The following is a 14,386-nucleotide window of genomic DNA, read 5'->3' as shown; positions in this document are numbered from 1 at the left end:
ACCAAAATTTTCCTCAAAAAATGCTTCTGGTAACACTAAGCGCTGTGCAGGTCTGTGGCAAGCAGAGCCTTGTGGGCAGCATGTGCAGATGCTGGGAGTGCCCTGCTAAGTCCCCTGTGGGCAGCACAGCCCTTAAGGCTTTCTCTGTCCGTTTTCCCTTTCTGTTGAGTATGAGCACTCAGATTCACTGCATTCAGTTGGAGGAGCCGGTGAGATGACAGAGTGGGCCCTGTCTCCTTGTTGTGGAGATGTGCCTTGCCATTCATGGGATGCTGAGATGTCTGTATATGCCCAGCAGTGTAAAGACGGTGAAATGTGATATCAGGGGCCAGTCTGCATCACTGGAGGAGCCAGAGGAGGGGATCAAGCAACAGACAGATGGAGATGGGAGGTAGAGAGCTGGGGGGCTGGGGCATGCTCGGGAGCAGGGCTCAAAGTTGGAAGTAGGATGGATCTGCTGACCCAGTATCCTAGGTAAGGGCAGAGTCGACCTGGCCACCGCTGGTCCCCAGGGCATGGCTGGTATAACAACTCTGGCCATCAGACAAGGGACAAAGGGACCTCCTGCCCTGGGAGCAAAGGGGTGACCTGAAGCACCCCCACCCCCTCTTTGTGCAGACATACTGCCTGCTGGACCCTCAGGTGATGGACCCCAGTGTTTCTACAGAAACTCACCTCATGGTGGGGGTTGTCCTAGGAGTCTGGGGGCCCCGCTCCAAGCTCAGGTGGCTGTGGACAGGACTGTGTGCAGGAGGGATATCTGGGCTCAGGGCTGGGTCATTCAGCGAGAAGAGTGAGACCGCTCGTTGCACTGCCGGGGAACGAGAGAGGAGGGACTGAGTTCTTCCGGGTGGGGCAAGCCGGCCTCAGTGTCTTCCTGCAAACCCGGTCTCCATCCGATGCCCGCCTGCCGACCCCTCGGAGGCAGGGTCTCATTTTGTAGCCCAGGTTGGCCTTGAACTCAGTGATTCTCCTGTCTCAGCCTGTTGGATGCTTGGATTTCAGGCATGAACTACCATGTTTGGCTTTTCTTTTTTGAATCAGGGTGTCATTGTGTGCTCAGGCTGGCCTCAAAACCCTGGTAACCCTCCTGTTTCAGCCGTCTGGGTGCTGTGATTACAGATGTGTGCATCACGCCTGGCTCCCTAAAGTTATCTGTGCTGTTCTGATGGTGTCTTCCTTTCTTTTGGTCTTTTTGAGACAGGGTTTCTCTGTGTAGCCCTGGCTGTCCTGGAACTCACTCTGTAGACCAGGCTGGCCTCGAACTCAAGATATCCTCCTGCTTCTGCCTCTAGAGTGTTGGGATTAAAGGCATGAACACCACACCCAGCTTTTTCTTTCTTTCTTTTTATGTTTTTTGAGACAGGGTTTTGTGGGGGTATTGTGTCCCCCAAAATATTGTGTATTCTAATAAATTTATCTGGGGTCAGAGAACAGACAGCCACTAGATACAAAGGCTAGAAAATGGTGGCACTCACACCTTTAATCCTAGCATTCCAGAGATAGAAATCCCTCTGGATCTCTGTGAGTTCAAGGCCACATTGGAAACAGCCAAGCATGGTGACACGCCTTTAATCCCAGAAAGCCAGCCTTTAATCCCAGGGAGTGGTGGTAGAAAGCAGGAAGATATATAAGGCGTGAGGGTGAGAAACTAGAAGCAATTTGGCTGGTTAGGCATTTGGCTGGTTAAGCTTCAGGCTTTCGAGCAACAGTTCAGCTGAGATTCATTCGGGATGAAGACTCAGAGGCCTCCAGTCTGAGGAGACAAGACCAGCTGAGGATCCGGCGAGGTGAGATAGCTGTGGCTTGCTCTGTCTCTCTGATCTACCAGCATGGACCCCAATAACTTGCCTCGGGTTTGACTTTATTAATAAGAACTTTGAAGATTCATGCTACATCTGGCGCCCAACGTTCATGTTACGAATTCATGAAAAAGCTGTTTGCCTGTGGCCTTGTGAGCCCCAGCTCAGGCCCAAGCTACACTCAGCCGGTTGAGGTGGCGCACGCCGGTTGGATTTGCTGAAGGAGGCAGAGGCAGGAGGATCCCGAGTTTGAGGCCGGCCTAGGAGGCTTGGGAGAAGCTTTGGCCCGGACTGAGCCACAAACAGTGGTGGGACCATGGAAGCAGTGGCTACTGCTCCACATTGCCAGCTCCTTCTCATCATGTTGGTGACTGCGGTGATGCTGCTACCCGGGACGAAGGGTTTACTGTTGCTGGTTCAGAGAAGAATTGCCAGGACCATCGTGTTGCAAGAAAGCATCGGCAAAGGTCAGTTTGGAAAAGTTTGGCAAGACAAATGGTGGGGAGAAATTGTTGTGAAGATTTTCTGTTCTAGGGAAGAATGTTCATGGTTCCGAGAGACAGACATTTATCAGACTGTGATTGCTCCAAACCACAGAGGAGGCACAAAAAAAAAAAAAAAAAAAAAAAAAAAAAAAAAAAAAAAGTCTGCAGGAAACCATGACCATGCCTAACAGTGACTTTGAAATCTTCAAAAAGATGACAGGATCCTACAATGATGATTCCACATGGACTATGATAAAGCCATTAAGCCGATTAACACCATGGAAAAATCGACTTTGGACTACAAACTGGTCAGGACAATTTTGAGAGGACTAGTTGAGATGATCCAGCCTGACAGACTACTCAAACAAGGACTTGAAACAAGCCCTGAACTTTCCTATTATGCAGAGACTGGACAAATGATACAGGACTTGACAATTAACCCAAAAATTTTCTTTTCAAGATTCCCTAAAGATATCTTCACCCCTAGAAAGCAAAAAGAAAAAGAGAATATAGATATGAGATAGATCATCGAATCTACTGTGAGAAAAAAGATAAAGAAATAATAGGATAAATAGGTAGATCATTGAATCTACACTGAAGAAAAAGGGGAAGATATAAAAATAACAAAAGGTAGACTACTGAACGTATTATGAAAAGAAAAAAGAGAGAATATGGATATGATAAGATAAAAAGGGAGATTATAGAATTTACTTTTAAAAAGGAACTACTTGTTTTAAATAAGATAAGTAATGAAAATTTTTTGGTCTGAGTTTATCAGATGTTACTGGACCGGACATTGTTAATATATATAATGGAGTTTTTTTTGTCTGGATCTGTCAGATGTTAATGGACTAGACATTGTTAATGTAATCTTGAATGTATATTGCATATACTTATTGAAGATAGTTTTTCTTGTATTAGTTATAAGCTTTTTTAATTTTAGACAAAAAGAGAGGAGATGTGGGGGTATTGTGTCCCCCAAAATATTGTGTATTCTAATAAATTTATCTGGGGTCAGAGAACAGACAGCCACTAGATACAAAGGCTAGAAAATGGTGGCACTCACACCTTTAATCCTAGCATTCCAGAGATAGAAATCCCTCTGGATCTCTGTGAGTTCAAGGCCACATTGGAAACAGCCAAGCATGGTGACACGCCTTTAATCCCAGAAAGCCAGCCTTTAATCCCAGGGAGTGGTGGTAGAAAGCAGGAAGATATATAAGGCGTGAGGGTGAGAAACTAGAAGCAATTTGGCTGGTTAGGCATTTGGCTGGTTAAGCTTCAGGCTTTCGAGCAACAGTTCAGCTGAGATTCATTCGGGATGAAGACTCAGAGGCCTCCAGTCTGAGGAGACAAGACCAGCTGAGGATCCGGCGAGGTGAGATAGCTGTGGCTTGCTCTGTCTCTCTGATCTACCAGCATGGACCCCAATAACTTGCCTCGGGTTTGACTTTATTAATAAGAACTTTGAAGATTCATGCTACAGGGTTTCTCTGTGTAGTTTTGGTGCCTGTCCTGGATCTCGCTCTTAGACCAGGCTGGCCTCGAACTCAAAGAGATCCACTTAGCTCTGGCTCTGCCTCCCGAGTGTTGGGATTAAAGGTGTGCGCCACTGGCTCCCAGCCCTTTTTTAATTAAATGTGCATGCGTGCGTGTACGTGTGTATGTGTATGCCTGTGGAACCAGAGAGTATATTAGATTCCCCTGGAGGAGGAATTACATGTGGATGTGAGCTGCCCAGAGTGGGTGCTGGGAACCAAATTCAGAATCTCTGGAAGAGTAGCAAGTTTTCTTAATCAGTAAGCCATTTCTCCAGCCCAGAATCCAAAGATTTTAAACAGGATCTTGCTATGTAGCTCAGGCAGGCTCCTGAGACTCAGAGAGCACAGCCTCCCAAGGCCCTCCTGTGTTTTTCCTGGTTCTCAGGTCTGGGGCTGAATATCCAAAAGCCTTCAGAAACTCACAAGAACTATTAAAGCTCATACTACATTATAAGCATATCATATCTATTCTAGACAGGTGCTCTACCACTGAGCCACACCCCAGCCCCTCACTGGGGGATTCTAGGCAGGGACTCTACTACTGAGCCACACCCCAGCCCCTCACTGGGAGATTCTAGGCAGGTGCTCTACCACTGAGCCACATCCCAGCCCCTCACTGGGGGATTCTAGGCAGGGGCTCCACCACTGAGCCATACCCCCAGCCCCTCACTGGGGGATTCTAGGCAGGGGCTCTACCACTGAGCCACACCCCAGCCCCTCACTGGGGGTTCTAGGCAGGGCTCTAATACTGCTCATCTCTGCACTGCAGTGGTTCATGAGCACTTTTAATGAGTACAAATTCATCTAATACAACGTGTGGGGCAGAGAGATACTTTATAGATGAACAAGTGAGGCATGAGGGGTTAATGGCTTGTCACTAAGCTCCTCACAGGCAAAGCTGGGGATCACACGTAGGCGGCAGGCTCTGGTTTCCTTGGTACCCAGTTGGTACTTCCTCTGCTGGGAGCCAGCCAGCTGAGCTCCATGTTTTTTAGGTCTGGTCCTGTCCCCACTGCTCACTCCCCCTCCCAAAGTCAAGGATCCAAGTACTTCTTGGTCTGACACTGTGACACTGCCAGGTAGTGGGGACATCAAGCCTGATGCCTGGGGATACTGCTAGGTGGTACACACCTAGCACCATTAAAAAAAAAAAAAAAAGTAAAATGAAAACAACCCACGGAAGTCCCATTTTAAATCAAAACCGTTGATTGTTGCTTTTCTATGACCCTTCAGATAGAGGTTGGCAGGAATGATATCTACCTAGTTCACACAGGTCATGTGATGATGTAATCCAGGTTGGGCTGAGAGGCTGCGTATTCGCCAGGTCAGGCGTGAGGCCACGTCCCTGGAATCCTAGCACCCGAGAGGCTGAGGCAGGAGGGCCAGACTGAGGTCAGGCTGGGGAGTTCTAAGTTGGGCATAATGGCATACATTTGTAATTCTAGTACTTGGTAGATGGACACAGGAAGGAACAAGGTCAGCCTGGGCTACATGAGACCTATCTAAAACAAATGAATAAACCCATTCATTCAATTGTTCATTCAGCATTGGGGATTAAACCCAGGGTGGTGGCGGAGCACATATCTTTAATCCCAGCACTTGGGAGGCAGAGGCAGATGGATCTCTGTCAGTTCGAGGCCAGCCTGGTCTATAGGGCGAGTTCTAGGACAGCCAGGACTACACAGAGTAGCCCTGTCTCAAAAAACCAAACCAGACCAACCAAGCAAAAAACAACACAGGGTCTTCCACAGGAGCGTTTAACCAGCGTGCTGAACCGCAGCCCACAAATCCCATCTGCGTCGGCACTCGGGCTACACACCCAGCTTACTGCTGCAGCGAAGGTGGCCGTGGGCCGAGGCTCCGGCCAAGATGTTAGTGCACAGGAGAGTAAGGTTCCCCCCATGTAAGATTCGTGTCTTTCTTCTGGACTGCCTGCGGAGGTGGGGACATGATGCCAGAGCTCTACCAGCGACCTGTGACAGACAGGGTGAGGCCCCTACAAACAGCAGGGTAGTAGGCTAGCACTCCGGGTCCTACTCAGTCTGCTGAATTTAGATGTGTCACCTGTAGTTTGGCTGCTCAACTAGGACTTTTTTTTTTTTGAGACAGGGTCTCTCTCTTTTTTTTTAAAAAAAAGATTTATTTATTTGTTATGTATACAGTATTCTGCCGGCATGTGTCCCTGCAGGTCAGAAGAGGGCACCAGATCTCATTACAGATGGTTGTGAGCCACCACGTGGTTGCTGGGAATTGAACTCAGGACCTCTGGGAGAGCAGTCAGTGCTCTTAACCTCTGAGCCATCTCTCTATCCCAGAGACAGGGTCTCTCTACATAGCCCTGGCTATCTTGAAACTTGTTTTGTAGATCAGGCTATCATGCTTGGCCTTTTTTTTTTTTTTTTTGAGATGGATCCTATGTGGCCTTCAATAGGGCACTGTTTGTGGAGGGCTTGCTCTGGGGCCACCTTTTTTTGGGGGGTGGGGAGGTTCAAGACAGGGTTTCTCTGTGTAGCCCTGGCCGTCCTGGAACTCAATGTATAGACCAGGCTGGCCTCGAACTTAGAGATCCGCCTGCCTCTGCCTCCTGAGTGCTGGGATTAAAGGTGTGCGCCACCACCGCCATGCTGCTGTGGGTCCACTTTTTCATATGCAGTGTTTCCTGAAGCATTATGCAGTTAGTGAGGGGCCTCCTTCAGTAGACCAGGAGTGGGGATCAGAGGAGGTCACCTGCTTTGGGTGCATGGTTAGCACATGAAAACACAAAGTTTTAACTGCACCCTGTGATTCTGGAACCCACAGGGCCTCCAGCGATCCTCCCAGAACAGATGGCCACCGAGGAGCAGGGAGGCTGGGGGGAGGCTACCTACCTTCGTAGGCCTTGGCAGCGTTCACCAGGCTGGACCACTCAAGGCCGGTAGCCGTGTCTGGCAGTGGCATCATTCCAGGGTCAAGCCGTCGCAGGGGCCGGTCCCGTCCGTCAGCCAGAGAGAGCTCCGAGGTTGAGATGGCCGCTACGTGGGAAAACGTGGAGACACAGGTGACTGAGCATGACAGTGTGGAAGGGACAGAAATACAGATATTCCACTCTCCCCATGAGGTACACATGAGGCTGCAGCAGGCCCAGGGCACTGCGATGCTGGGGTCTGTGTGGGAGGAGTTCCTGAGTGACCTTCCAGCAACGCTCTGCAGTGGGAGGTAGGCACCAGGGGAGACCCGAGAGAAAAGCTCTCCTATGGGACAGGCGGCATGAAGTCCCGGGGGTTCATGAGACAACGGGCAGCCCAGGCGGCTCAGAACGAGAAGTGACGAGCCTGCGGTCACCATGAAGACTGTGTCTTCCACCTGAAGGGTACGCTTCCTCCTGAAGAGGTGTGCAGGCCACCCCTGGGATAGCTGTCCCCACAGCAATGCTGGAGGACAGGAAAATGTCCTGACAGTCCCATGGCAGGTCTTGTCAGGACTTAGGGCCTGTCAGAGGCTTTGTAATCAGCTCCAGATTTGTTCCCGAAGCAGCACTCAGCATCCCTGGTATTTTAAGATGTTTCTGAAAGGCAGAAGCCTCACCAACAGAGGCTGCTAGGCCTTGTCTGCAGGATATTCCTGGTCCAAAGGGGAAGACACCCAGAGCGGATGGGGCTGTACCGGGAAACAGGGCGTGTGGGATGAGAGAGCCCATGGTTTGAAAGGCAGAGGGAGGGAAGCTGGGTCCAGATGGAGAGAGCATGGCAGAGATGAGGAAGGGGCGCCAATCTGCCTGTTCTCTGGACCTCCAGGCACAGAACTCTCTCAGCTTCTTCTGGCTTGCACTGGGCATGTCCTGAGTGCCAGGCCCCAGCTAGGAGCAGCCAGAGTTGTGGTGATATATTGTGTACCCTAATAAACTTGCCTGAGGATCAGAGGACCCAGCCAGCATTAGATTAGACACAGAGGTCAGGAAGTGGCGGCACACACCCTTAATCCTATCACTCGGGAGGCAGAGATCGTCTGGATCTCTGTGAGTTCAAGGGCACACTGGACTCCATGAAACTGATCCAGTATAGGGGAGAAACAGAGCCAGGCAGTTGTGGATGCCTTTAATCCCTGATGCCTTTGCTTGGGAAGCACACACGCCTTTAATCCCAGGAAGTAATATGGCAGGGCAGAGAAAGGTATATAAGGCATGAGGAGACAGGAACTCACTCTCTTTAGACTGAGGACTTCGCAGAGGTAAGAACTGGTGCCTGGCTGGTCTGCTTCTCTGATCTTTCAGCTTTCCCTCTGATATCTAACTCTATTTTTTTTAAATTATTTATTTATTTTTTTATTAAAAGACTATCTAAGATTCGAACAACACAGAGGATCAAGGCTGAGGGCAGAGGCAGGAGACAAGGATGGACTTAGGAAGCATGGAGGCAGGGCTGTGCGCTACTGCCAGGGGTGGCTGGGGCGCTCTGTCGGGGTGGCTGTGATGATCTGTCGGGGTGGCTGGGGCGCTGTCGGGGTGGCTGGGGCGCTCTGTCGGGGTGGCTGGGGTGCTCTGTCGGGGTGGCTGGGGCGCTCTGTCGGGGTGGCTGGGGCGCTCTGTCGGGGTGGCTGGGGCGCGGTCGGGGTGGCTGGGGCGCTCTGTCGGGGTGGCTGGGGCGATCTGTCGGGGTGGCTGGGACGTTCTGTCGGGGTGGCTGGGGCTCTGTCGGGGTGGCTGGGGCGCTCTGTCGGGGTGGCTGGGGCGATCTGTCGGGGTGGCTGGGGCGCTCTGTCGGGGTGGCTGGGGCGATCTGTCGGGGTGGCTGGGGCGCTCTGTCGGGGTGGCTGGGGTGATCTGTCGGGTGGCTGGGGTGCTCTGTCGGGGTGGCTGGGGTGCTCTGTCGGGGTGGCTGGGGTGCTCTGTCGGGGTGGCTGGGACGTTCTGTCGGGGTGGCTGGGGCTCTGTCGGGGTGGCTGGGGCGCTGTCGGGGTGGCTGGGGCGCTGTCGGGGTGGCTGGGGCGCTCTGTCGGGGTGGCTGGGGTGCTCTGTCGGGGTGGCTGGGGTGATCTGTCGGGGTGGCTGGGGTGCTCTGTTGGGGTGGCTGGGCGCTCTGTCGGGGTGGCTGGGGTAATCTGTCGGGGTGGCTGGGGTGCTGTCGGGGTGGCTGGGGTGATCTGTCGGGGTGGCTGGGGTGATCTGTCGGGGTGGCTGGGGCGCTGTCGGGGTGGCTGGGGCACTCTGTCGGGGTGGCTGGGGCGCTGTCGGGGTGGCTGGGGCGTGCTGTCGGGGTGGCTGGGGTGATCTGTCGGGCTGGCTGGGGTGCTATCGGGGTGGCTGTGTGGGCGCTCTGTTGGTGGGCAGGAAGACTGGAATATGGGGGGACTCCAAGAAAGAGCAGTGACTGTCAGGCCTGAAGAAGCCAGCTATCTGTGGGGTGTCCTGAGGAATAGGGCTGAGGCAGAGTCCTGGGGCTAAAAGCCTCAGAACACCAAGGCAAGGACTGTGGGGCACCATGGCTGGATTAAAAATTTTGCTAGCTTTCTCGAAGCAAGGTTTCATTAGACCAAGCTGGCTTCGAATTCATGGTGCAGTCGAGGTTGACCCTGAACTCAGTCTGGCCTGAGCCTTCCTGCTTTCACCCCCTAAGTGCTAGGATACTAGGTGTGCTCCCCCATACTTGGCTACTGCAAGAAGGGATGAGATGGCACCCTTAAAAGAGCCCCAGAATTTCCTTTATCTCACCCCCTATAAAGTGGGAGACATACAGGGGGCTTCATGTCTAGACGATGTGGGGACACGACCCCTAAGCTGAAATCCTAGGCACAGAACACATCTAAACTGAAGACAGTCCAGATTTTAGGAAATAAGATGTGCATAGCTGGCCATGGTGGCGCACGCCTTTAATCCCAGCACTTGGGAGGCAGAGGCAGGCGGATCTCTGAGTCTGGGGCCAGCCTGGGCTACACAGAGAGACCCCGTCTTGAAAAACCAAAAAAAGAAAAAAGTAAGGTATGCCACACATTTCCTAACTCTCAAGACCAGGCAGTACCCCCTCCCTCCCTCCCTCCCTCCCTCCCTCTAGTACACAGCACCCCCACTCCCCCCCTTCCAGTACACAGCACTCCCCACCCCCTCCAGTACACAGCCCCCCACCCCCCTCCAGTACACAGCCCCCCACCCCCCTCCAGTACACAGCACCCCCACTCCCTCCCTCCAGTACACAGCACCCCCCCACCTCCCTCCCTCCAGTACACAGCACCCCCACTCCCCTCCAGTACACAGCACCCCCCCACCCCCCTCCAGTACACAGCACCCCCCCACCCCCCTCCAGTACACAGCACCCCCACTCCCTCCCTCCAGTACACAGCACCCCCCACTCCCTCCCTCCAGCTCCCCTCCCTCCAGTACACAGCACCCCCACTCCCTCCCTCCAGTACACAGCACCCCCCCCCCCCTCACACACCCCCCCACCCCCCTCCAGTACACACCCCCTCCTTGCCACTTCTAGCAGGAGGAGTTATGGAAGGTGGCCAGGAGTGATGGCTCCTGCCTAAAAACCCCAGCACTATGCATTCAGGAAGCTGAGGCAGGAGGATCTCTGTAAGTTCCAGGCCAGCTTGGTCTACATAGTGAGTCCCAGGTCAGCCAGGGCTACATAGTCATACTCTGTCTCAAATCAATCCACCACCCAATACTAAACAGCCAGCCAGCCAGCCTCCAGTGTGTGTGGATGGGCTCGCTGCAGCCAGCAGGGTTGCAGCTGCTGCTTGTCAGGTGTGAGGAGGGCCCGCAGGGTGCAGCCTTATCTGCTTTGCCATTTTTTCTTTTTCAGTCAAGATAGGTCTTGCTTACAATCCTAGGCTGGCCTCAAACTCATGACCCTCCTGCCTCCAAGTGCTAGAATTACAGGTGTGTCAGCATGCTGGCTACACCATGGCTTTTTCAGGAGATGATGTACCAGTAAACCACTTACAGAGCATATTCAATAAATACTGCTAGATGAAATAAAGGGGTGGATAAATCTCACCCAGGACTGCCCCTACCCCTGAGCATGGCATATTTGGGGAAGTAGGGTCATTAAGTAAATGTTCAGAAAAATGGGATGTTTAGGTGGGAGCAGGGGGGCTGGTGGGGTAGAGGGAGGTTGGTGGGGTAGAGGGAGGCTGGTGGGGTAGAGGGGGGCTGGTGGGGTAGAGGGGGGCTAGTGGGGTAGAGGGAGGTTGGTGGGGTAGAGGGAGGTTGGTGGGGTGCAGGGAGGCTGGTGGGGTAGAGGGGGCTGGTGGGGTAGAGGGGGGCTGGTGGGGTGAAGGGAGGCTGGGGAGCAGAGGATGTAAGCCCCTGTCCTTGGGGAAGCTGATTTCCTCTGGTGTCAGGTGACCCAGTGTTTGGCCAGCAATATTTGCTCCTTGAGGTCTTGGAGCACCTGTGCATCCTTCCCTTCACGTGACTGGCCATACAGGACCACCAGGTACCTCCCACCTGTGGTGCACCCCATCCCAGCCCCAGGACGCCCAGGCTCACATTTCTTCTCTGGGAAGCCATTGCCAGTGGCTGGAATGGTGCTGGGTGCCCCGCTGGGTGGGTGGGGGTGCTGGTGCTGGTGCTGGCGGCGGGCGGGCAGTGTGCTGGAGGGGAAGGCGCAGGTGCTGGTGAAGAGCACATCGCTGGGCAGGCCAGGCTCCAGGCTGGCCGGGCTGGCAAAGCTGGGCTCCCGGCGCCCGCTGCACAGGCTCTCATCCGACAGTGTCCGCTGCAGGCTCTTCTGGGGGGACTGCTGTCAAGACAGGGCGGGACACGGGATCACATGCCTGGCTGTGGTTCCCGTCCCGGGGGCTTCTTGGCAAGTTCCTCCCCACAGGGTTCCCCAGCCCTGACTGTGGCCCATGGCTTCTGATCCTAGCCTCCAACTGTAGCCTTATATTGGCACTTGACCACTGAATGGTACATGTCTTTTCTTTTCAGATATGGTCTCAGCTAGTCATGTAGTCCAGGCTGGCCTGGGATATGTGATTCCCCTGCCTCAGTCTCCTGAGGACTGCAGTCACAGGTGTGTGCCACAGTGCTCCGTGAAGGGCTGTCTTGGTTCCCATAGCCTGCCTGCCTGGCAATGGGAGCCCACCCTGCACATGGTTTCTGTGCTCTTAACAGCTGGGTAGCACCATTTCCCTCTTGGGCTCTGGGAGAAAGATGTGAGACCCAGGGTCTCTGGGGCCTTTTCCAGTGGCTGAAGTCCTAGTTCTGTCCATGAGTAACAAGAGACGCTCACTTGCACACCCCAGCAGGGCCAGCAGACACCAAAGGCCGGGGACATGACAGAGCACTGCCCCCCTCCCAAACCGTCCCGAGGCCAGTAGCCACGCACCCCTGTGTCCCGATCCTGCTCTGGCCCCAGGTTGTCCATGATGATGAGCTTCTTCAGATCATCCTCGATGGTTGACTTGTAGTTCTTCCGTGGGGACCGGAGGTCTCGCAGGGATGCCCTCAGCCGAGGCTGACCAAAGACGTTCTTAGCGTTGGTGTCCACCTGCCTGGAAGGAGAACACTGGTGTCAGAGGGCCTTCAGCTGCTTCCCAGGGCCGTCTGGACTGGAGAAGACTAGCCACCACCATCCAGAGGCTGTGCCTCCTCTATGTTACCCGGCTCTGCACTCCTCTGTGCTGGGAACCTGCCTGAACGGGCCTATTCCAAGGGCTGTGCTACAGCAGACAGGGACCAGAGCCACCTGCAGGAGGGGCCGAGTCTAGGCAGGTGAACAAGGTGGACCCTACGTGTGAGACAGAAACATGTTTTGAAGCAAATAAGGTTGGGTGGAGGGACCATCAAGGGAGGAATCCACACAGAAGAACATTCCGGGTGGAAGAGGGAGCACGTTGAGACTGAGAAGAGGTGAGGCCTGGGAGGAGACAGGGACAGACTGCATGAGACTTGTGAGCACAGTACAGATTTATGGTTGCTTCTGGGAGCCCTAGGGGTTGAGCCACCAGCTGGCCAGTGTTAGGTCCTGATGCATATGTCAGGAGGATGGGGATGGGCAGGGCTCACGAGGGTAGGCATGTGAGAGGTGAGCACATCCCTCACAAGAGTGATGGGGTATCCCAGAAAGCCCTCACCCCTGCTTCAGGAACTCAGGTAGGTCAGGCGGGGTTTCCTGTCATGTCACATCCCCTACCCCACAGGGTTCTGAGGCCCAACAGCCACCATCCTAAGCTTGGTCTCCCACTCCTGAGGGCAGATGGGCAGCGGGGGTCACTCTCCTCCTCTTTCCCATGGTGACCCACAGCTACGCTCAGAGGTTTGCACACTTGGTCCCTAGCTGATGAACGACCTGGAAAGGACTGGAGGTGTGCCATGGGGGAGGCTCTCAAGAGTCCCACCATGGCCAGTGTCTTTCTGCCTAGTGTTTGTGTCTCAAGATGCGAGCTCTCAGTACCGCTCCAGCACCAGCCTGGCTACCTGCTGTCACGCTCCCCGCCATGATGGTCACAGACCTAGCCCCTTGAAACCGTGAGCTCCGAATCAACTCCTTTATAAGTTGCCTTGGTCATGGTGTCTTCACGGCACTAGAAAAGTGACCGAGGCAGTGTTCCATAGCTGGAGAACACCCCAGAGATCTGCTGCTCTAGGATCTGTGGCCAAGCACCTGGCGGTCCGACAGAAGCAGATGTTTGAGATGGAGCTCCTGTGGTTCCCAGCTCCTTTCCGACCAGCCCGTTCCCCCATAGCGCCTGGTCTGCTACCCAGAAGCCTATGGGGCAGTGTGACTTGTAGACCTTCTCTTGTCTCTGTTTGTGGCCTGGCTTCTAGTCTAGAACTGACCTAGCGGGGACATCTGGGCTCTGACTTGAGTCCTTGCCACTCCTAGGGAGAAACAATGTCAGGAGCAAGGGCCTGTGAGACACCACCTTGTACTGGGGCTCCAAACAACCCAGCAGGGACTGGGTGTGTTTGTTCAGCACGCACTAAGCCCCAAGTTCCATCTCCAGTACTACCTAATGCCAGGTGCGGTGGCACACATCAGTAATCCCGATACTTGGGAGGTGGAGAATCAGGAGTTCAGAGTCATCTTTAACTATGTACCGAATCTGGGGCAGCCTGGACTACTAAGATCTTGTCTTAAAACACAAATCAAATCAGATGAGGGGATGGAGAGATGGTTCAACAGTTAAGAGTGCTTGCTTTTCTTCCTGGGGACAAAAGTTTGGTTCCCAAATCCTAAGGTGGGTGGCTCACAATCACTTGGCACTCCAGCTCCAGGGGATTCAATGTCCTCTTCTTCTGGTCTGCACACATGTGCACTTACACATGCACGCACATCCCACAACAAACACATACACACTTCAATAAAATAAAAAGAACCAAACAGGCAAGTAAAAAACCAAGGAAGGCACTGGTGTGAGCAGAAGCTTGTTTTGTGGAGACAAGGTTCTACGCTGTCCTGGAACCTGCAGTGCAGCCACACTGGTCTTGAACTTGCGCTCTCCCAGCTTCCTCTGTCTCCAGTGAACTGGGATTAAAGGTACACACCACCATATCTAACATGTTTAATTTTTGTTTAAGTTTTACGTATATAGGTGTTTTGTCTGCATGTATGTCTATGCACTATGCTTGTGTGCC

The 14,386-nt window shown here is 53.4% G+C and overlaps 1 protein-coding gene across 2 annotated transcripts in view; it reads right to left on the bottom strand.

Moving 5' to 3' along the window:
- Sipa1l3 (signal induced proliferation associated 1 like 3) overlaps positions 1-14,386 on the bottom strand; it is a 219,463-nt gene that overhangs the window by 4,616 nt on the left and 200,461 nt on the right. The window contains exons 16-19 of one of the 2 annotated variants that reach the window (XM_028859573.2): positions 12,135-12,300; positions 11,294-11,546; positions 6,696-6,839; positions 676-811 (exon numbers count right to left, since the gene is read on the bottom strand). In XM_028859573.2, the coding sequence (XP_028715406.1) occupies positions 676-811; positions 6,696-6,839; positions 11,294-11,546; positions 12,135-12,300 (699 nt within the window). The remainder of the gene's footprint in view (positions 1-675; positions 812-6,695; positions 6,840-11,293; positions 11,547-12,134; positions 12,301-14,386) is intronic. The other variant, XM_028859575.2, reaches the window with a different exon arrangement.

The sequence above is a fragment of the Peromyscus leucopus genome, chromosome 1 (assembly GCF_004664715.2).
Source record: "Peromyscus leucopus breed LL Stock chromosome 1, UCI_PerLeu_2.1, whole genome shotgun sequence".
NCBI classification, from domain to species: Eukaryota; Metazoa; Chordata; class Mammalia; order Rodentia; family Cricetidae; genus Peromyscus; species Peromyscus leucopus.
The sequence above is the reverse complement of the archived record's forward strand: the minus strand, read 5'-3'. Positions and strand labels throughout refer to the sequence as shown.